The sequence below is a fragment of the Ruditapes philippinarum genome, unplaced genomic scaffold (genome assembly GCF_026571515.1).
Source record: "Ruditapes philippinarum isolate M1 unplaced genomic scaffold, ASM2657151v2 ctg9358_1_1_1_1, whole genome shotgun sequence".
Lineage (NCBI taxonomy): Eukaryota > Metazoa > Mollusca > Bivalvia > Venerida > Veneridae > Ruditapes > Ruditapes philippinarum.
In genome coordinates, this window is record NW_026853344.1 from 39,680 (window position 1) to 64,646 (window position 24,967).

Here is a 24,967-nt window from a genome sequence, read left to right on the forward strand (position 1 = left end):
GAAGTGGAGAAGTAATGTTTTTTGTTTTTTTTGTTTTTTTTATAAATTTGATAATTAATATTGTACTTGGTCTTGGGGGTGCAAACTTGTTGCTTGCGCTCTTCACGTCGTCTCGTAATGGTGAGCATTGAACTGTTATAATGTTGTGGAGCGGACACGAAATATTACAGACGGACAGACTGATAGACCAGACGGAAGCAATTCCTATAGTCACTCCTCCACTACGCGGCAGGGGATTATTAAACATTTGAAAATGCGAATGATTCTGACTACATAGCAAACAGTAGATTATAATTAGCTTAGAATACAACACTATCTATCGGTGTATTGTTGTTCATTGGCAAAATAAGTTTATGTTTCTACCTTTTGTTCAAATAGATGATTCTTTGTCGTGATTATAGATATTTACTCAATAAGCAAACCCATTTAACGAGAAATATGTGTACGCTTCCCAAAACCATTTGAAATCATTTCTTTGTGGACAAATGATAACATGATTAGCTGGGCAATGTGCTAATTGAAAAGACTAGAGTGACCTTTTTACAGTTTAGAGTATAATTATCTGGATACAATAAAACGAGTAGCATCCATCATGTTGAACTTATAGATCTTTTTACAATACGATTTTCCATAGCAACGAATGTTGCATTTCGCGCATGCGCATTATGCGTAGGGCAAAACGCAATAACGATGTCTACAGTTAATCATACTTTAAGGCTTTAATAGATGCGACTTCATGTTATGTCACCCAAAAAATACTAATTTTGGGATGACTTAAGGCGTAAAGTAAATATCATGATATAGTTAATCAGTTACGCTTATTAAAATGGTAATTTATGTAACTTTTAAATATACCGATCAATGTTTATGGATTTTGAGAAGAGAAAAATTGTGTGAAGTGCATTATTAAAAATAACATGTATTACGAAAAAAGGGGATAAAATGTGTGTTCATTATATATCTTCCAAACAACCCATCTTAATTTCTAAAGATTTTGAAAAAAAATTAATTATTTAAAATCTATTTATGTAACTTAAATTTTTCTGTTTGCATCACAGGCAAATCGGATAAAGGATATAATCAGCTAGGTATATTGAACACTAAAAATGCATTATCACATGTTCTGATATTTTTTCTGAATGATAATTAATCTCGATTTCATGTTATATAATTTCTTTTGTTTTTAAATGAACTATTTCAACAGCAAATAAGTTGACTTTGCATTTGCTAATAGATATATTTCCACATCTTCTTTAAAAAAATGATCTCAGTGTCAGGTCCGTGATCGTAAATTCTTAAACAAGTATCTTTCCCATGCCTTTTTATGGCATTCTTCGCCACAAAGCTACAAAGTCATCTATTCTATATTTGTTAAAAGCTATTTAATATAATTTTCTACCGTTTACCTTGAACTAACTCGGAATTGTCTATGAACTTCTACTATATTTCTATGTAGGGCGAAGCATTTTTGCCCTACGCAGATTGCGCATGCGCAAGACAATTCTAATTCCGGTCGATTTTTCATAGCAACGGACCGCGTCGTAAAAAGGTCTATAGTAGCGTAGTTAAGTCAAAAGCAGTGCTACGGGGCTTCTGGGTTGCTTGCATTTTCTATAAATTGTCATGAATAGATTCAATAAAACCTTGTCTGCGAGTTACAACCATATGTTAACGTTTTTATAATTGCAAATGCTAATCACAAATGACATCCCCTTTTCCAGATTTTTGCCTGGTATCGTTGTATACGGAGAGTAACGAAACGCTTTTAAGAATAAAACATATAAGCGTATAAAGAAATTTATTCGAGTAGAAATAGTACAGGTTACAATAATTGTTAAACAAATATGAAATACATCTTTCTTTCTATCACAAAACATTGTAGTAATTGCATTAACGATCAAACCTTTTTTTCCCTTGGTAAATACCTGTGAATCGGTATACACCACGTATTGTTTAAACTTTTCCAAGTTAACATGTTATGGACAGAACTTTGTAATATTCATTACTTTCGCCGAAAGAGAATCATACAAAATGGAATGTTTATATACATGTAGATGCCAGGATTGTCAAGACGTTGTTTCTATAATAACGGATATATACATTGAAAGATAATGAAGTATTAAATGCAAGCGTATTAACGAGTGACATTCCTTTTTATTTTGGGCTAAGGGTGGAAATTTTTAAAAGTGAAGCTACACAAGGTGAAAGGTCAGCAAAAGAAATAACGTACTCCTTTATCAATGAACATTGATAGAATCTAACATACATTTTCAATAAATATTATCTCACAAATAATTAACAATTTTTCAATTAAAATCCTAAAACAAAATGATCGAAAATAAGAAGCAAGAGGTCAAACATTTGATTTAAGTTTCTTATGCCTCATTGCAAAATTCAATTAACACATTGTTAAAACACATATATAAAGAAACCTAAGGAAAAACAACACACTATCCAACTGAAAAGATTTTGAAAATAGATTTTAAGAATTGTGTAAATAATAAATGTAATTTAACATATTTAAAAGATAGTCTTCGAAAAAAGTGGGCTACCAAATGTTGGTGAAGAATACTGTACAAATAGGAGAAGAGGTAATGCATAGATTCTACAGTTTGAATGAGATATGTAATACCTGGTTGTAAGTTGATGATGTAAATGAATCTCTTCATTTTATTTTCCGGCACGAAAAATTCGGTTAAAAAATTCTTTATTGCAAACCGATGTGCTACTGACTACATTTGTAACTTACTGAATGCGAAAAAGAGTCCACTTTACTCTTTAATTGCATAAACTCTGCTCAAAACAAAGACTGACCGATCTGTGGTATCGAATACCATCGGTGCTTTAAGCGCTTTGATTAAGCTCTTGCTTGTGCTAATATGCTGTATATTTGAACAATCCTGGATGAGGGTGCAACTCTTTTCATGTATATCAAATGTTAAATAAGTAAGTAGTAAATATGATTTTAAGAATTGACAGGCGGAAGATTTATGTATGTTAGAAAAATACTGGAGATCGTGTATTTTTTTTAAAAATTATTTGGCCTATTTTTATCAAAACTACTACGCCATTACAACTCCCCCCCCCCCCTATAATCTTTAACATAACTTTTAATTTATCAAACAAGTTTGATTCAACATTATATTTTTGTAAACATAAAGTCTAAAGTTAATATGTACATCTATATGGGATATTCTCTTCTATCAATGAAAGACATTTTCAGAGTTTTGATTTCCGCTCTAAAGGTATATACAAGAAAAACTATTTTCTTTGTTAAGTCATTGAAGAACTTTGATAAACTGATAAGAAATGGTACCTTTTTTTTTAATGCGTTTATTTAAGGTCGCCGCCGGAAGGCCCATATGGGCGACCGTACACTCAAGTCGGGCCATCCTAGAGCGTCCCGCCGAGATTTTTTTCGTCGATTTTTTCAAGCTTTATTGGTGGAGGAAGACCCCAGGTGCCCCTCCGGGCATTATTTCAGGCACGAGCGGTCACCTGGGTAGAACCACCGACCTTCCGTTAGCCAGCTGAATGGCTTCCTCACATGAAAGATTTCGACCCGAGTGAGGATCGAACCTACAGCGGTGAGGGACCTGTGATCTCAAGTCAGCGACCTTAACCACTCGGCCACGGAGGCCCCACATAGAAATGGTACCAACTGCTCGTCATTGCATTGGTTACGTCACGCTTTGCTTCTTTAACCAATAACACCATCAGTATGAATCACGTGAGTTATGATATCACGTGGTCATTCAAAAGGAAATGGTATATCTCGAGCCTGATTTAGGTATTAAAGCACCCTATATGTATTTACATTCGTAAATGAAGAAGATTTCAAAAAAGTAGAACTTAACTGTTAACTACATTAAAACTGAAAAAATTTCAATCTTTGCAGAGGACGTTTAACTTTTAATGAATTTTCTTGGTCTTATTTTTTTTATAATTATTGAATGATATTTATGGTTTGAAAAACAATTACACCTGAGTGAATTTGTTCAAATAATGGTACTCGTCATAATACAGTCATTTCAAAAATATACAGTCATATAAAATATGATCAAATTTGAGCCACGCCATGACAAAACCAACATAATGCGCTTGCGACCAGCATGGATACAGACCAGCCTGCGCAGTCTGATCAATATCCATATTGTTCGCTATCAGTTTCTTTACTTTTTATAGGGTTTATCAGCGAACAGCATGTATACAGGCTGGTCTGAATTCATGCTGGTCGCAAACGCGTTATGTTGGTTTTGTCATGGCGTGGCTCATATAATTATTATTCTACTTCAGTTCAATGCAACATCGGCAGGACAATACGAAATGTAGGTATTTCTGGCAGTACAATATTGCTTTTAACATTACACATATTTATAAGCATAGAAATAAGGCCCCGAAGTGAGACTTCAGATCAGTACGGCCGTATTCTGTATGCGCTCAGTCGTCTCCTTGATACGCACTGTTCTCCCACTCCCATAATCCTCTGTTGCAGACATAAGTTTATATTTCATACGGGTGTTCCGTGCTCGAACATGATCGTTTTCTATTTCCGTGGTACAGCTGCTGGGGAACCAGCCCCTCTCACCGTCCCTGATTCTCTCACCCTCAAACATCCCTGAAATGTAAAAGGTGTTTGTGTGTTATTTTTGTCATTGTTGTTGTTTACCCCTGCCCCACCCCCTCTCCACCCCCGAAAAAAAAGTATGCGGCTCGGGATATATTTCCAAACAACCATTTATATAGGGCCATATAACCTTTCAAAAATAATGATATAAGGCTTAAAAGTTCTTCTATTAATCCTTCAGCTAACGGAACTGAGAGTGAACCAGTTAAAATGCTAGACCCAATTTAAAAACATCAGTGTAGTTTGACCCAACTCTACATCCTGATTCACTGATACCAGATTATTTTGATGATTGATACATTGGTAAATCATTTCTTGCATTTTGATGTTGAAATCCACTAATTTTCAAATAGACTGTTCCAAATTCAAAGCAGGTCGAATCCATGACACACTGAGCAGGTTAACACTTACCGTCCTTAAGTTTTTTGAACACATTGACAACATCTGACAGTTCCAGTGTCAATTCATCCGGTTCCTTAGCAACGTATCTTTTAACGCATCTCACTTGTGGACAGTCTATAAATAGATCAATGCATATTAGAAGCACAACAATCTCACTTGCTGACATTCCATAAATAGATCAATGCATATTAGAAGCACAACAATCTCACTTGCTGACATTCCATAAATAGATCAATGCATATTAGAAGCACAACAATCTCACTTGCTGACATTCCATAAATAGATCAATGCATATTAGAAGCACAACAATCTCACTTGCTGACATTCCATAAATAGATCAATGCATATTAGAAGCACAACAATCTCACTTGCTGACAGTCTATAAATAGATCAATGCATATTAGAAGCACAACAATCTCACTTGCTGACAGTCTATAAATAGATCCATGCATATTAGAAGCACAACAATCTCACTTGCTGACATTCCATAAATATATCAATGCATATTAGAAGCACAACAATCTAACTTGCTGACAGTCTATAAATATATCAATGCATATTAGAAGCACAACAATCTAACTTGCTGACAGTCTTTGAATAGATCAATGCATATTAGAAGCACAACAATCTCACTTGCGGCAGTCTTTAAATAGATCAATGCATATTAGAAGCACAACAATCTCACTTGCTGACAGTCTATAAATAGATCCATGCATATTAGAAGCACAACAATCTCACTTGCTGACAGTCTATAAATAGATCCATGCATATTAGAAGCACAACAATCTCACTTGCTGACATTCCATAAATATATCAATGCATATTAGAAGCACAACAATCTAACTTGCTGACAGTCTATAAATATATCAATGCATATTAGAAGCACAACAATCTAACTTGCTGACAGTCTTTGAATAGATCAATGCATATTAGAAGCACAACAATCTCACTTGCGGCAGTCTTTAAATATATCAATGCATATTAGAAGCACAACAATCTCACTTGCTGACAGTCTATGAATATATCAATGCATATTAGAAACTTGTGGGCAGTTAAGTGTATACATTAAAAGATTTAAGCACTTCTTTCCTTAAAATTACAACTTTTCAACATATGCAAAAATTTCTTTAACGCCGTAAGGAATAGGTAATATTAATTTAGAGGATAAAAATAGTAAACTCTGCCATAATTTGTATAAAACATTCAAAGACTCAATTAATATGTTTCTTTAATATTCAATCATCCGTAGGCTTGCTCCTTTAACAACTATCTGCTGTTATTTTTCATTTATTTCATTGATTGATACATTGATACGTTATTGTTATGACTGATTCACTGAAACGTTATTTTGATGATTGATACATTAAAACCTTAGTTTGATGATTGATACTTTGATATGTTATTGTTATGATTGGTACATTGATACGTTATTTTGATGATTGATACATTAAAACCTTAGTTTGATGATTGATACTTTGATATGTTATTGTTATGATTGATACATTGATACGTTATTTTGATGATTGATACTTTGATACGTTATTTTGATGATTGATACTTTGATACGTTATTTTGATAATTGATACATTGATACGTTATTTTGATGATTGGTTCATTGATACGTTATTTTGATGATTGATACTTTGAAACATTATTGTTATGATTGATACATCGATACGTTATTTTGATGATTGATACATTAATACGTTATTTTTACGATTTATATATTGATACAGAACTTGATTAACCTTTGCAATCAGTCTAGATCCAGACCCAAGGGCCCCACCCCCTCCGAACACCCCAAACCGTTTTACCAGGCTGTTTGCTGTTGGTAGTTCAATTTTATTAATGAAATCCCATAAACTTTAGACTGTGCAAATGTAAAGCAAATTCGTCTAAAATATTCATAATGTTCAAAGAAAATAATATCATTTTTCATATTGACAAGTTGACATGAAATGCAACAGATTTAAAAATGAAAACAACATAACAACAATGCAACATCTTTAATCTTGATTTGTCCTTGTCATGTTTTGTATGTATTCTTGCTAAAATCAATTACAAACAAACAAACAAACGATCATGGGATCGATTTCAATGTTAATGTAAGTAGTACCTTACCCCAGTTCTCATAAATCTGTTCATTCTCGGTCACTTTAATTGGTGTTAGAGCTTCAACCCATCTTGCCCGATCACTCCTGCAAGTATAAATAGATTAAGTAGTCCGTGATAAACCCAAAACAACAAAAACAACAACGAAAAACAACAACAACAACAAAAGCACACACAACTTGTATTAATACAAAATATTCTGGGGAGGGAAAGGCCACCAGGAACAAACGAAAATGAGGATAAATATTTGAAAGTCACGGGTTTGATTGAGTCTGTTTAATGAAACAAGCTAGGGCAGTATTTGAACTTTGAAATTTCAAGTGTTTCTATCTATAATCCCGAAGGACATTAAAATTCAACAACAATACAGTGAGTGATGAAGTACAGGGCAACATTTTACAAATGAAACACAAAACAGGGCACCTTTTTACAAATGTCACACAATACAGGGCATTTTTTTTACAAACGTAACATAATACAGGGCAACTTTTTACAAATGCCACACAATACAGGGCAAATATTTTTATAAACGTTACACAATACAGGCTAATACCTTTTTACAAATGTCACCTTTACAGGGCAATTTTTTATAAACGTAACACAGTACAGGGCAAAACATATTTTTTACAAATGTTACACAATACAATGCAAAACATTTTACAAATGTGACACAATACAGGGCAAAACTTTTTAATAACGTAACACAATACAGGGCAACTCTTTACAAATACTAAATACCTGCTGTGGACTTGCAAACTCAGTTTTACTGAATTGAATATGTTTAAATTTTAGATTAAGGAGTTATTTAGGTTGTTTCTGAATTCATGCGGTGATAGAAGATGTGTAATTTGTCGAACTGATGATACTTTGATAAACTTACTATATCCTTTAACAATGTGGAATTTGTGTAATAGATTTTCTCAGCTTTGAATTTGAAACAGCTGATTCAAAGTTTAAGGAATACGTTCCACCCACAGTATAAAGTCTGTTGGCAAAGGATTATCGCATTTGATTCCAGCGGGTTGGAGACTTGGTACAAATATATAACGATTGTCACATCTTTCAGAACGAAATGGTCTTGAATGAACTCCCTTATCAGAATTATTTTGTCCTCCCTTGATCAGAGTTATTATGATCTCCCTTTATCAGCTCCCCTTATCAGAGTTATTATGATTTCCACGTATCAGAGTTATTGTGATCTCCCGTTATCATAATTATTATAATCTCCCCTTTATCATAGTAATTACGATCTCCCCTTATCAGAGTTATTATAATCTCTCCTTATCAAAGTTATTATATATGTACGTTTGCTTATGATAATGAACACATGTTTCATTGCTTTTCAAAGATGTAGAGTAAACATATGGCGCTGAAAATAACAATGCTGATACAGTTTCATGGCCATCTATACTTGAATGTCGTCTGTCATTTTTATTATTTAAAACAACAGTGAAGTGGAAAACATAAAACATCACTCAAGGCAAAACATTGTCACAGACGTTGAATGTGTATGATGACATTTGAATCAATAATCTTCAAGGAAAAAGATACAATTAACATCATTGAACAGATTTGAAACAAGGGGAGATTTTTCACAACCGCCACACACCACTTAATACCCTTTGCAATAAGTAAATAAGTTCCAAGGGGGGGGGGGGGGTTCATTCCTCGACGGCTATAAACAATATAAGTCTATAATAACATAATAAGTCTATAGCACTTGAGAAAATACTTAATAACTGTGAATTTGTGATTTTTAGTCAAAAACGATTGCATTGTTATTTTTGTATAAAGCTTAAAGAAAAGGGTCTCTTCTCAAACAAATACTAGGACGATGTCCCACCGCTCTCTACTTATGTTCACAATGCAATAATAATCTCTCTTAGCCTGCTTAGAACGAAAAAAAGTCTTCCTTGGCAACTTGATACCTGACAAAAATATTCCGAGTACCAAAGCGCCTTGTCAGGCCAGGTTCCAAAGAACAGGATGGGTGATCATGTGACATTTATTTACGGTAACATTAGATCACCGCTCATGGCCGCGCCTATGACTTAAAAGGGATTTACTATTTTTTCGTTTTTTCGTTATATCTTTCAATATTTGAGTAACAAAAAATATACTATTATCCAGCCAAAAACGAAATAACCAAAAGGTGGCAAATACCTTTTGATTTATTCTCGCGGCCATTAGCGGTAACCCAATGTTACCTAGCCCAACAAATTGTGCGTTTTATGGCTTTTTATTATATAGACGATGGTCGTAAAGACAGACATCTATGAAATACCAGATTATAAAATCGGTCGATCTTGCAGTCGAAATATTGAGACTAAAGGTTACCTGTTACTATGAGCTTTTTGACATCGTCGGATTTTGAAAAAAATGACGACAAAGTGCAAAAATTAAGCAGACAATATTTGAAGCAGACGACAAATGCAAATGACTAATAATAACATACGCAGAATCACAGGAAAAGACGTCTTCCACTTGTTTCTTCTCACAGTTCTCCAGTGTAACCAGTAGGAATAAATTGCTGCAACCGCTCGGAACACCAAGGGGCAGTACTCGTGTATACTTATCAACACTGTCAATTTCTTCAATAAGCAGTTTGTTACGCTTAGCATAATCTATGACTTTGTAACGCTCGCTGGAAAATAGAACAAAAACACGTGGTTAAATTGGGGTAAAGCATTAAGAGTGTTAATTTTTTTAGTCAATGATATCAGAAAAAAATCTTTAATGTCTGGAATTCTTAGCGTTATTTCCGTATGTTTGTTACATGGTCACTGTAAAAGGTCATAAGGTCACTTTCCATCTTTGATTTTTGGTGTCCTTTCGTGAATATTTTTACATACAAGCGGAAACCTGAATAGAAAATCCGGTCTCTCGTAAGCTAACTGGAAAGCTTCCTCACAAGAGAGAATCCAAAGTTCCTGACAAGATTCGAACCTACAGCGGCTCGCGATCGGCTCGTCATTATGGCAACAATCATGCTGGTCACAGTGCTCGTCGTAAAACACAATTAAAACACAAGGCATTACTGTTTCGTGTATACATTTATAAAAATGGGTTAAAATAAATGTTTGTTTCATGGCTGTACTTAATGCGTTGTTAAATACATGTTTGTCTCCGGAAATAATGCATAAGTATATCAGTTAAATTTTTATAGCTATCTAAAAGTTTACTTCTAAGAATACTTTACTTGTAAACCACGTGCGTAAAGATATTTCTGCAAATTTATCAAAGTTTTGTTTACAAAATAGGATAAATAATGATTATAGAGCTATACAAATATATTGTTCTTGTAACCACTTATGTCTAGACTGTTATTATCTTAACTTTATAAATACTATAAAACTTTTCTGCCTTTCTGTTTACCTTTCACATAAGAATTAGACAATTAATAACTTAATTGTAATCACATTGTGAAAGACATTGTATGCCTAAGCCAAAAATATTTTTAATATAATTTCAATTGGCAATGGGCAAAAATCCAGATTAGTTTAACAAAAAACGCCTTAATTCTTCTCAAATTATTTATCGGACAAGAACTTTATATAAAGTTTCACAGTGACCTTGACCTCTGACCTAAATATCTCAAAATCTACAGGGGCCTTAAATTGGCCATTGGAAATGTGTCTTCTCAGTTAAACAAACTTAGGTTCATTCCTTCTAAAGTTATTGATCATACAAGTATTTTACATAAAGTGTCACTGTGACCTTTACCTTTGACCTAATGACCTCAAAAGCAACAGGGACCTTAAACTGGCCATTGGAAAATGTCTTTACGCACTTAAATAAACTTAAGTTTATTCCTTCTCAAGTTATTGATCAAACAAGGATTTTACATATAAATGTCACTGTGACCATGACCTTTGACCTAATAACCTCAAAATCAACAGGGGCTGGAAATGTCTCTACTCAGTTAAATAAACTTAGGTTTATTCCTTCTCAAGTTATTGATCATACAAGAATTTTACATATAAGTGTCACTGCGACCTTGACCTTTGACCTAATTACCTCAAAATCAATGGGGGTCATCTACTGGCATGGACAATATATCCCTTCTATATTTAATAAACTTTGGTTTACTACTTTTCAAGTTATTGATCAGATAATGATAATAGGACGTACGGACGAACGGACGAAACCATTCTAGTATTTAAAGTGGTGGGATAACAAGAAGCTTATATTCATTGTTCCATCAAATGCTCAAAATAAAACGCATTTATATAAAAAAAACAACATGATTTGCCATTGAAACCGATTTACGCACTTTTCTGGGTTATTTTGATCTAATTAATTGCAGGTTTGTTATTTTGCTCTCACATTCATGAGATTTTGAAGACAGAAATTATGTTGGTACGCCTATAATTCAAAACACTGAAGAGAAGAAATTCGGTTCCGTTCTGCCACACGTCATTAATTTCACAATTGAATGCTAGTGCACATTATATTAGGCGTAATATAAGAATAGATATTTCAGACAAAATGGATAATTACCCTTTTTTCTTTGTAATTAGCAACATGTCGGTGAATAAGAAAATATGTCGAATCTTTTTACTAGGTTTTGAGCTGCTGAAGATTTTACGATTGCCTGCCTCGTTGACAATCTTTGTAACGGTGCCCTGTTTTACCAGGAACCTTGATGTTGAGATCAATGGAATTTTTGTCATTTTCTAAAAATAGGAAGAAAAAAACCAAATAAATACAGACCAACCCCTATAGAGCAATACCCTTTGGACAACGGACAAATCTTGATTGCTGCTGCCATATTTTGTTATACAGAGGTTTTTGTCTTCATAAAGAAGTCTTACTTTGGGATATAAATATCAATGCTGCTGTGAAGTGGTGATTGGTCTATAGATGGTCGTTCTGTTGAGGTTATGCTGTAGTCCAAGTGGTATAAACTGAGTTAAAATTGAAGACGAAAAAAAATCTTTAAAAAAAAGTTGACCGATTTATTAGAAAATGAAAAATGTTTGTTATATATTATTTAGTACTGATGCAATAGTAAAAATTCTAAGAAACAAAGTGATTAGGTAACGAGGATTGTTATCACTTGAACCACTGAATTATTGGAGCCTATATGTATCTCTTATCTCAAGCAGGTGAGGTAGTTTTGACCCCTGGTGATACTTTAAGTTTGTAACTCCCGAGGTAAGCCAAAATCATCTTTTCCTGTTTCGGTGCCATATGACCTTATTTGTGTTGGTGCGCCGTAAAATCAAACAAATCAAACAAACAAACTTGATCTAACTTGATTTAAAATGAGCTGCGTCATGACAAAACCAACATAGTGCGTTTGCGACCAGCATGGATCCAGATCAGCCTGCGCATCCGCGCAGTCTGATCAGGATCCACGCTGTTCGCTTACCAACTCTATTTCATGTAGAAAAACTGATAGCGGACAGCATGGATCCTGATCAGACTGCGCGGATGCGCAGGCTGATCTGGATCCATGCTGGTCGCAAAGCCATTATGTTGGTTTTGTCGTGACGCGGCTCAAATTAATTTTACATGGATTAGGAAGTCTTACATTGAGAGGAAAGTCTATCTTTTTGTCTAGCTCGATCATCTGTTCTGTCTGTTGCATTTTTCTTACAGCATCGTCACTCTTTCTTGCAACCTGAATCATAATATCAAGTGTATTATTTTGTTTGTGATAAAATATATTCATATTGTCATTTAACAATATTATTATTTCGCTTTCTGTATGATATAGCTATTTCTTTAAATCATAACAATCGCTATTCTTATGATATCGCCATTTCTTTATAAGCAAACGCTTCCAATGTGTTATTGCTATTTATACTGCAGTATATTCAAAAGTTTCCAATGAGTTATCGCTATTTCTTTACAAATACATTCGAACGCCTCCAATTGTTATTGCTATTTCTATACAGTTATATTCACAGGTTTCCAATCCATGTTTGTTCTATTTCTTTAAACTACCAATGTGTTATTGCTATTTCTTTACAGTTATAAAAATTAAATTTTTGTCATTATTCTGAAGTTATACGACTCACTTTTGTTCTAAACAAGAATTGCCGGTAGGACAGCGTGCTCGACTTTTCTCACCGCTTGATAGTAAAACAAGAACCCTAGATAATGTAGAATTTTCTATGTTCTAAACAAACCCATAATTATGTCAAAGAGTTATGGGTCTTGGAAGTGACCTCCTATCATGCTCTCAAATAAGTTTGTGAAGTTTCAACCCATCCCCTTTAGTAGTTTTGGTGATAAGAACTTGCAAGCAAAAACTTAACCAAAGTGTGACCCGCCGTTTATGTGATTACAAAAGCTCTCCCTATTCTTCGAATAATCGGCCCAAAAATGATCGGAAAATTCAACAAAAAATATTGACAACTTACTTTATTCAAAGCTTTCATTGCACACATTGCCGATTTCTTGATGCTGCTTTTTTCATTATTTTGATTTTCATTTGCCACAAGATCTGACATCCTTTTCCGCTCGTTATCTATTTTATCTACACGTTCACATATAGCGGCTACTAGGAGCAACAGACGAGGTATTCTTTGCACGGGTAAAATGAGGAATGATGCAAATGTTAATGATTTACACGTCTCGTGCCTCTCCAATGTTGCAAGGGCATTCTGAAAATCAGGCCTTTTTCTGAAACATATGAGTACCGTATGTAGAATTGGTTATATGTTTGTCAAGAAATTTAAAATCACATGGTGGTTATTATCATATACAGCTCCTCTGAAATTTTAAACATTTAAATTACATGTTTTTTCTTGTCATCAAAGCATTCAAAATTGCATGCTGGCTTTTTACCATATACAGTTTTTTTCTGAATTATAAAATTATTGTTTTCACTTACAAAATACCAAACAACTCAATGAAAAATATATCATTGCAGTAAATATTAAATATTCCGTTTTTTAACCACCTCAAGAACTTTGTCATTTTATTGCCGTTGTCTTTGATTTTTAAGATATATCTTTAAACCTGATTGGAACTGACCAACACTTAATTGTTCATGTTTAGGAAAGATTTGTAAGCGGCCGAATAGTTCAGTCGGTACAGCCGCGGAACGATATTCCGAGGGTCGGTCACGGGTTCGAGTCCCGGCCAGACTGCACATTTTTCTTTATCTGTGACATTTGGCAGCCGGGACCGTGACTGCATATAGCTTAGAATTAATTAGCACGAGAAATTTGGGGACGAATTTCAGTTTCAGTTTCAGTTTTTATTAAACCAAGGCATATAATATGCAACTGGTTATAACAAACAAACAAACAGAAAAATAACAGTCAAAAATCACTAATATCACAATATAAAAATACAATTATGACTAGCTAAATAAACAAAAAGGAGATCATTGTTCATTTCAAGTACTGAATTCAATACAACATGTATTTTATATTGTAACAAATGGGAACGGAGAATGAGAAGTATTAGTTATCTAAATTTTAACATAATGTTTTTACAAAATAAAGATAACATAGCAGGGGAGTTTGTCACAGTTCAGAACTGAGAAGATGTGTAAGTGGCCGGATAGCTCAGTCGGTATATCCGCGGAACCATATTCCCAGGGTCACGGGTTCGAGTCCCGGTCAGGCTGCATATTTTTCTCACACAATGACAATTGCACAAGGTCTAGCATTTTTGCATACTTTAATGATCTTCTTTAAATATACACATGTAAAATTCACAATAAATTCACCCATTGACCTAGAATTGCTTAATTACCAATTACATGTACATTTTGTAATTATAATATTCGACCTAATAAGTTTTCATATCTTAATTCGATGAAAGCCATATAGGGTCGGCGCTTTGACTTAAAACCAGACAAATGACCAAGAAATTAGGCCAATTACTAATAAATCAACCGACTTGTTTCCCAGTGTTTACCAATATCTTCATCTCTCCTTGGAAAAGGATTTGCTTAACAGAACATTTTTATTATTAACCAATATTTTCTAGGTCAAGTTAACATGGTTAGTAATGTTATTGATTATTCAAATTTATAATCTATAGTTTGCTTGAAAAATGAGTCACGTGTAAAAACAAAAAGCATTATTCATGTCTGTTCGTGCATTATTGAAGATAATATGTTTGTTTCTACTAAAAGGCGCATTATCCCTCAGAAAGAAATAAATATTTACTTCTTTACGAAGGTTAAACATGAATTTTATAATGTTAAAATAATAGTTTTAGAGAATGTAAGATGCTTGTTATCTGAAGAAAGTAGTGATAAATGTGATGTATTTTGTAGCGAAAAATGTTAAATATTTTGATGATATTTTGTCATATAAGTAGCAAAATATAAACAAAGTAGTATTTTGACTTCCATACAAATACTGATTCTCTATAACTGTACATATTGCCAAAAAAAAGCAACAAATGCAAAAGATGGTTGAGGTAATTGACCAATTAGTAACATTTTGGGTACTATAAAAGTACACCAAAATTTAAAAACTTTACAGAAATTAAAAAAAAGCATTTCTGAGGTAAAATGGGCCTTTAAAATGAATTTAAAAAAGCAGAATGCATTGAAGGCATGTAAATTATTTTCTATGAAAGTAGTAAAACTTATTAAAGTAGTATATTGACTTCCATACAAAATACTTTATCACTATTAATGAACTTATATTACCAAAACAAAGAGAAGCAAAAGATAGTATGGCCAATGAAAACTTTTTTTCGAAACATATAACAAGACACTGAAAGAAGGAAAGGTATTGAGAAATGAAAAACAGCAAATTAGGGGCATAAAAGGCCTTTAAAGATATTGACCATCTTCGTTAAATGAGCAGTTTAGGTAATCCTTCCTCAAGCTTAGTGCTATATATATGGATATATATGAGGGGAGCAATGGTTGGGTGGTAGGCGTTCTGGCGTCGAATGGTTCCGGGTTCGAGCCCTATCAGGGACACTGGTTATTTCGTTGACCAAGAAATTAACTTTACCAAGGTGTAAATCTATAGATGCGGACCTGAGAGGGCGGTCTTATTTTGCGGCTTCGCTTTAGTATGGGTTGTTATTAGCGAAGTGAAATACAACCGGAAGAGATTGGTCGATTAACTGTAAAGTCGGTTCAAATGTCATGTGTATGAAACGTTAATCGACTATAAAATACATTTACTTATATGTAAGGAAAACCCGAAATCAATGTCCTGCTAAATCTGAAACCCCAACGAAAGGAAATCCCGCATTTATGTATGTAACTCACAAACGTTAAGCAAGAACAACCTACCTTAAAGTTGTAGCAATTCTATTCTGGTATTCTTGGTTGCTGCAGTAAATCACATAGCACGAGAAACTACTGTTGGCGTGTTTGGTTATAATATCACATATATCTAGCATTTTAATCGATTTCTTCCAAGATGATGTTAATTCTGACAGGAACCTGAAAATCAAACAAGTTGGCAAACATGGCGATTTTGTTGTTGGAAGTAAGATACATTTTATACATGGAAATTGCAGTGAAACCAACTATTGTTGTTAATAAAAAATTGGTTATTGCGCTTTTGCCCTACGCAGATTGCGCATGCGCGAAATGAAACATCCGTTGCTATGAAAAAATCGTAGGTCTATATATTTATGATAATGTATTATTCCACAACTTGTAACATGTTTCCTTATACTTATTATCTTTTAAATTAATTATTATTATTTAAATATAATTTACATATATTAAAGGTGGAGTGGTGGCCTAGTGGTTAAGGTGTCTGCCTCTCAACTCAGGGAACCCAGTTTTTTTGTGGTTTTAAGTCACCAAGACATTGTAAATGTCTTATGGTGATTTTCTAGCTTTACTGATGGAGGAAGACCTAAGGTGCCCCTCCATGCATTATGTCAGGAACTACCTGAGTAGAACCATCGACGCTCTGTTAGCTAACGGGATAGCCTCTTTTACAAGAAAAGATTCAAAGTCCCTAGCGGAACCCTAACGGTGAGGTCCACCTGGTTAAAAGGCGAACCTCGAACAGTTTTTATTAACGAGCAGTGATACTACCTTTCGCTTGTTTTTCGTATCTCCTCTGTATTAGAGAAGATTACGTGACGTTCCTGCTTGGAAAGCACACACTTGCCCGGCTCGTTGGAGCTGAATTCCTCCGACTTAGCAAAAACCTCATCCAACACCTTCAGACTTTTCAGATATGTTGCTTCAGATGTGATGATTTCGAACATCAACTGAAAATATCGAATTCGCATCTTTTAACATTTAAGAAAAGATATTTATTTTAACAATTTTCTGACGACCCAAACAAATAATGGTAGCGAAATTTCAGACCCTGATGTTCTTATTTGCAAATGTCGAAAGTAGTCCATACTCCTCGAAGCGGTTACTTCCCTTCATATGTACATTAACGCCGAAAATTTAAGGGGAGATCACTGCGTAAAGATTGTCAAATGACAGGCGCAATAATTTTCGTGACGAGCTTGATGACGGATATATTTCCTTAATGGGGATATCGTAATATTCTTGTATCTTAACTACTTACACAACACGTGTAGATATTTCTTCCTGCAAACATAGTCACTTTATCTACAACTCATACAATTATCATAATATATATACAGACTTATTATCATCATACGTATACGGAAGTAATGACTTGAAATTAGTCACTAAGTCATGTAGTTAAACTTCTTTTTCTTTAATGTCATTTTTGTCATTTGTTTTATTAAAGTACCCTTGATGTAAAGAAATTCAGCAAGAAGTTGATCAATAAAAAGAGGTACCTCCGTATGGCTTGAACTACTAAAATTAAAGAAAGTTTAGAGACAGATGCTATTAAAGTCTAAATTTAAATTTAAACCATATTCGAGTCTAAATCCAGCGAAGGTTACTTAAATTCACCACTGTTCAACCAACCTTGTAACATTTAAGTGTTGCTATGCTTAAAGGTTCTTCTATTTTATCTATATTCAGAATATTGTGCACAGCTTATAAAATGTCAAGGAGTGCACAGCATTACATCGACTAGTGTTCAATATCATGATATTATGTACTATGATATTGTTTTTAAGTGCACTTGAAAACAATTAGACTTTGTATAATTTTAGCTCACCTCATGAAGTTGAGTTTCATGTGATGTGATTGTCTTCAGAAGGCCACTTGACTGAACCTATAGAAGGAAAAAAAACAATTAAATTATACATGTCTGGCATAATGAAACGGAGATGAGTCATAGATGATCTATTTCCTTTACTCAATGATATCGTCTGCTTTTAAAGCAGCATTTCTCCCGGATTTATGTTAATTTTCATGACAATTTTGAAACTGTATTTAAAAGTAAAATATTGTGAAGTGAACAGAGAAAGTAACATACATTGTACACCATTGCAAACGGCATTGGCAATCACACGTAAATTGCCAAAAAGTGGTCAGAATATGCAAAATAGAAAATCACACAGTAGAAATATGGTGATAAGAACTGGAAATTGAGTCAATAATTTAACATAACATGAGTCTCGATCATTTTTACTTTTCTTTAAATCTAGTAGTACATTTCCTTAAGTCTGATATTCTTGAAATATTTTGGCCCATCTTGACGTATGTAGCTTTAAAGGTGCAGGCCCACATAAGTAAAAAATGTCCAATTCAAAGAAACAACTTTACAAACGAATTCTTATAATTAAGGAAACGTAGAAATATTCACCAACTATGAAAACCTTTGCAAAATGGCGGAATTTAACAGTTTTATCCCCATATATCTATCCTGTTTCTAACGGACAAAGGAATTTTTTTTATTTTTTACTTTTACTCTTCTGAAGTAAATTATATTTATACGTTTAAGCATTTTAAGTAAATTGTCTGGATAGTTAGTGCATGCGACTAACTTATATAACATTATGTATACAATTAACAACATTTCCTAAAATTTTAAAAAAAGCATTTATTTTTTTCTTCTAAAAATAGAACATATCTGTAGGCGTGTTGCTTTAAGTCGTATTGTTTGGAAGTATGTTAAGATATGAGCCGCGTCACGACAAAACCAACATAGTGCGTTTTGCGACCAGCATGGATTAAGACCAGCCTGCGCATCCGCGCAGTCTGATCAGGATCCATGCTGTTGGCTTACCAACTCTATTACAAGTGGAGAAACTGACAGCGAACAGCATGTATCCTGATCAGACTGCGCGAATGCACAGGCTTGTCTGAATCCATGCTGGTCGCAAACGCACTATGTTGGTTTTGTCGTGACGCGGCTCATATAACTGTTTGCCTTTTTTTTTGCTTCCTTAATCTCTAAAGAGATGTATATAATATACCATCATATCTGAATAACTTGGAGTAGTTGAAACCGACTTGACCTACTTTTATCTTTTTTTTCGAGTGTCAGTTTGTAAAAAGATTTTGTTCTCTATTTAATTTGAAATTTTGAAATTTAACATTGGTTGTTAAAGTGTCATTAATATCATAGAAATAAGCTCTAAAGTCGGTAAGAAAGACAATTTTGAAGACATATTCTATTCGTTTAACCTCATATTTTATCCTTACAATTCCACTGAGGTTCAAAAGTCTAAAAATGTAAAATTTAAATTTCTTACATTGATCGGCTGGTGAACTTAAACAGAAAGATTTGAAGATTATTTAGAAATATATCAAACAATATATTGAAAATCGTATTTTTGAGTTATTCTTAGTCCGACTTGAGTGATGGCCTAGTGGTTCAGGTGTCTGCCTCTCAATCCAGGGATCATAGGTTCGAGCCCTACTTCTACATATGACACCAGTACTGATCGATTACATGAAACAGACTCGAAAGTGATTTATATAAGTTGCAAGATTATATTTCGCAATCGAGCTTCAATAAATATGTTTAAAACCAAGCAAAGCAACATTCACCCAACGGTCACGTTCAATTTACAACATTTGGACGTTAATAACGTAAACACGTCATCTGCCAATTAGACGAATTTCTTTGCAGTAAACAAAATTATATTAATTTTCAGGCTAATGGCAGTCTTTCTTTTTTTTTTAAATAATCCAGTTCTTCCGGTATATTTTCTGGAAATACATCTTGCCAGATTGAATAATTCGAAGTTAAAAAAAAATCGAAAAGGAAATATACATGTAGATAAATATTGTAAAATATGTTAAAGGAGAAAATACATGTACTTGTACCTCTTGCATCTCAGACCATATTGGCCTTGGGCTTTTGCCGAATTTTTCCAAAGCAATTTCTACATTTTCTTCGATTACCTCTATAGTTTCCGTGGATTCTTCTGTAAAAAGAAATATTTATGACCCTTTTAGAATGACATTTTGCATTATTTCAAGTACAAAAATAAATACAGAAAAGAGGTGGTCTAGTGGTTAAGGTATCTGCCTCTGCACCAAGGGACCTCTGGTTCGATTCTTACCAAGTTTTCCCAAATTTAAACCAGTTCTGGTTGCTTCAAGGAAGCGCGTGCGAAATTAATGAATAAACATCGCAAGAACTTGTTTCATAGTCAAGCTTTAATACATGTATGTACAACCTAACAAATGAGCTTTTGATTTCAGCATATTAAGTGTTGATAAGTGAGTACCCCTCAAGCCAGTGCTAGGGGGCGTGAGGGATGTTGCACTTTTTTTCATTACCCCCCCCCCCGTTATTTTACAGACTCAGTCAAACCGAGTCTGCAATTTTCATGTAATTTTGTTGTTTGGGATCACCTTTATCAAGATTTTTAACTGAAAAAAACTATATTGCCTAGTTCGCAAGTGTTAGAAATGTGGGACGAGTGATTTGAAGTCAACGACCTTGAACTAGGGCAAATATTGATTGATGGTCACATATTCAATCAACCTGTTTCACTCTGGAAAAATAGTTATATTGAACGCTACTGTTAGGCGTGACCTACTGGTATCGATCAAATAATCATAGGTATAAATCGATTGTCGGAGCTGTCAATCGATTAGAAACGCTAAATGTACATGTACTTGTATATGTGAATGACGATGAACTGATGTGTTCCAGTTAATTTTTTTGAATAAACTTCTATTTTGTTCTGTTCTGTTCTGCTTAATTGAAGCGCAAAATAGTTCTGCATTTTAATATGCAAAACAAGATTTTGTACGATCCTGACTTATGCTTGTTTAATTCAAATCGTTGAATAAGAACATCTATTATTCGAATGCACACTTATCAGTTATCAGTTTTCTTTTTTTTGAAGGCCAAAGTGCATGTACATGAATATTTCTGTCCGATCACGCGATACAATAATATTTAACCATTTCACTGCCTTCTTGAGTACAGGGCAAACTGTACAAACATTGTGCTATAGAATCAACTTAAATTACAGATAGCAAATATTGAACCAACGAAGGTTAAATAAAAGATTACCAGACCATAATTTGTTCCTTATCTGGACCTTTATACGATGGGTAAATAAGCCAAATAAGTACTACGTGTGTAGGAGAGTTTGTATCCAGATACCATACTATATTGATCTAGTTATAAGTCAACTAAATCAGACATTTGGACATATTAGTGCAGTAACCGGTTAAGTCCTTCTAAATTTAAAAGGAGTGAAGCAGTCATTGCACTAAGGTGACGAATTTAAGTAATTTCATGATGACATTGTTATAAGTTAACATTTACTATTTCCCATATTTTTAAAACAAATTTTAAATTCATACATGCGAACTTTATGCAAAGTCCTCTGTTATTATTCTCAAAAATTATAAGTAAAACTTCATTGAACTTTGAATTAATCTACATGTACACGTGACCTCCGTGCAAGCGGTCAATTGTTGTTATTATCAATTTCTTTCTTGTTCTGATAAATAAAAACAACTTCTCTAATCTGTTGAAAAGGGGAAAAGTTGAAAGTATACATAGATAAAACAAGACATGAACAATATTGTTTAAACATGTATATACTTACCAATAAACAAAGATTCCAAGAGAGTTTTTATGTTCTCTTTTCCAAATATCAAAACAAACACCACGCAGACGATTGCCAACGTAAACAAAATAGTAAAAAAATCCATTTTCCCTCCCTTTTTCCGCTGCTATCAGAATACGTGCAAACCAATTTGTGGAACACTGTACTATTATATTTCACTTTTATTTTTTAAACTTAAACTTCATGTTTATCTGTCAAGTATAAAACGGAATCAAATTACACATGGGTTATAAATAAGCATTTCTTGCAATCCATCCGAAGTTATTATAATTGACACAGTAGCATATGTTTCTGCTTCATATCACATTAAAATAAAACACTATTTCCAGGGAAAAAACACATCACACGTTTGTTCTAATTAAAATCAACAACCATCTGTACTTCACATGTGGGTATAACTATAAGTGTCCCTTGAGAAATCGAGCGTTCTCTTCCAATGGTTTTATTGGTTAATTGCAATTTGACAGCATCGCTCTGTCTTTGGCACATATGATCTAAAAATAGAAACAATATATTCCATTCAATCAATAGAACAATGTCTTCCTTTTCTCACGAACAAAATACATGTACATCACAAAAATAACAACAGGCCACTCACTATACATTTATTAGCTCTTAACTGAATCATACAAGTGTGTATAAATATTTAGTTCCGGAAATTGTCAATAAATTCAATGTATATAGATAATAGTCCTACATATAAATATGAGGAAGAACGCTGTGTTTGCCTATATTTACTATGTGACAAAATGTTGACACAATATGAATACTTATAGCGTTATGTAGCGTTCTTTCTTTCATCGTATGCTAATTTCATATCGCAAACTCCCAAACACATCTATCGTCCTATTTATATATGGTACAATGTAATATATAATTATATCTGATGATTTCATATATTCTAAGATTTCTTTGTAGTAAAATATATCCAAATCAACGTTTTCAACGGTACAAAAAAAATATATTAATATTACATAGTGTTACTCCATCTGTAAAAAGTACTACTTATTCCCCCGTGGTATTACTATTCATCTTGGTTTATTGTAACTATGAACTCTCGCCGTAAATGACATTAAAGGCTGAATGTATATCATCGGGAAATAGATAACTTCCCTAAACTACAGTATACACAAACAACATCATCATCATCACCGCAGCAAACATAGCATATAAACAACAACATGTAAATAAAAATGACTAAAATGTTGGCTTAAATGTTACATGTTTAATGCACTTTTACAGTTTTTGACACAAATTTTCTCGTTTTAATTTACTTGTATGTCCACTGCAAACAATAAAATCGCCAATGTAAACGGTATTTATTACAGTTCTCAATACATCCCATAAACATTAACTTTTATTTATTGGCTAGGTCAATATACATATAGAAGAAGAGCGACCATGTTCAGCACATTTGATGGTTTTGAGAGTTTTTCTTCTCTTATTTAAAATGTGTATCCGTTTCAGTGAACGAGGCCATGAAATCGATTTATTAGCCCAGATAATGTTCATTTTATGTTGTAATGAGGGGGGGGGGGGGGGGGGGGACATTACAGGCAGTGAGATCAATATAATAATGTATCTATTTTCGTGGTGAAACTGAGATTTAAGGACTTATATACACGAATATTGAGACTTATATATCCTGAGAATAAAAAACTTGGTGAAAAAAATATTTTGGTAGATAAATGTGTTTTAGTTTAAGTATATACTTTACATATCAGGTTTTTATACCCATATCGTACAAAAGATACAAGCTTACATTCATTGTACATCAGCAAAAGTAAATTTTTAAATAATCACAATTGCACACAATGCAGGCAGCGCACCCTAATCCTGATTTTACTAATGATCGTCTTTCAATTGTTTTATAACTAGTAAAGCATTGTACGATAGAACAGACTTAAGTTACTTTTTCATGCGTGCGTATCATACATATTTTGTATTTAAAAGTTTCATAGATGCAATCTTAATTAAATGGCTGTGTCTAATAGATTTTTTATGAATATTTTATCCAGACTACGTAGATGCGCGATATTACATAGATAATAATCGCGCTTCTAAGTAGGACATTAATTTTAATTTAACACAAAGGAAAAAATAACCATTCAGCGGAACCAATTTTATATGTTTCTAGTATATCTACAGTTGTATATAAATCTAGTATATGAATATGACTTATGGAAGAAATTCCTTAAATTCTCGGCTTAACTAGGTTTTATCCACATTCATCCGTTACTGTATTTGAAAAGTGATAAAAATAATTTCTTACCTCTGTATATTTTGACCAACTTATATAAACTTATATCCACTTTACATTATTTGTAAAAGTATAATAGTCAGCGCGGTGCATCTATAAGGTTGTATTATTCAAACAGTTCAAAATCATTGAAGTTACCCTGGTTTTGTGAACACGTCCTTTTCCCTGTCTATCCGATCACTACATCATTGAACGCGTTCATTTAAATATTTATATCGGGTTACCCTCTTCGCATAAACTCTTGTCATACCTTGGCTTTGTATAATGCTTTATATTATCAAAACTTGCGGGAGGTGATTTATTACTGTCACCCGTACTTGATGTAACACAATCTGTGTCTAATAACATAAAGTATGTCATTTAAAAATAAAATTCAGTTTAGTTTTTTTAAGATATAAAATACATAATTATATGTCTTACGGAATGAATCATCATTATCATCATCATCATCATCGTCGTCGTCGTCGTCGTCGTCGTCTCCATCATCAGATTTGAGGGCGAACAAGTCAGTTGATATTTTTGTGATTAACGTCACACTTGACTTACGTCACGCTCAACGTATATTGAATTTATGCTTTATTGCTCATGAAAAATCTCAAGTGTCCTTTCGTTCACAAACGATACTTGAGTAGAACAAGCTTTCACACGTGAAATAATCCAAAGTCCCTGGCGGAATTCGAACTTATAGC

General features: G+C 33.5%; 1 protein-coding gene and 1 long non-coding RNA gene across 4 annotated transcripts; both read right to left on the reverse strand.

Annotated features, from left to right (window-relative positions):
• Window positions 1–1,781: 1,781 nt before the first annotated feature.
• Window positions 1,782–3,761, reverse strand: LOC132736575 (uncharacterized). Its single transcript, XR_009626595.1, has 2 exons — window positions 3,659–3,761; window positions 1,782–3,316 (listed from the first exon to the last, which is right to left on the reverse strand). It is a non-coding gene; the product is annotated as an uncharacterized LOC132736575 (long non-coding RNA).
• Window positions 3,762–3,970: 209 nt separating this feature from the next.
• LOC132736576 (ephexin-1-like) lies at window positions 3,971–24,308 on the reverse strand. Of its 3 annotated transcripts, none has more exons than XM_060723733.1 (13): window positions 24,291–24,308; window positions 21,998–22,512; window positions 20,250–20,350; window positions 18,190–18,246; window positions 17,130–17,308; window positions 16,368–16,520; window positions 13,513–13,774; window positions 12,678–12,767; window positions 11,642–11,817; window positions 9,597–9,785; window positions 7,151–7,227; window positions 5,039–5,143; window positions 3,971–4,618 (listed from the first exon to the last, which is right to left on the reverse strand). In XM_060723733.1, exons 2-13 carry the CDS (start codon window positions 22,101–22,103, stop codon window positions 4,410–4,412), a joined length of 1,704 nt encoding a protein of 567 aa, XP_060579716.1. In that variant the 5' UTR covers window positions 22,104–22,512; window positions 24,291–24,308; the 3' UTR covers window positions 3,971–4,409. The 3 variants fall into 3 exon arrangements, with proteins under 3 accessions (XP_060579716.1, XP_060579715.1, XP_060579714.1); XM_060723732.1 differs by lacking the exon at window positions 24,291–24,308 and adding an exon at window positions 22,993–23,141; XM_060723731.1 differs by lacking the exon at window positions 24,291–24,308 and having other exon boundaries at window positions 21,998–22,805.
• Window positions 24,309–24,967: the final 659 nt, after the last annotated feature.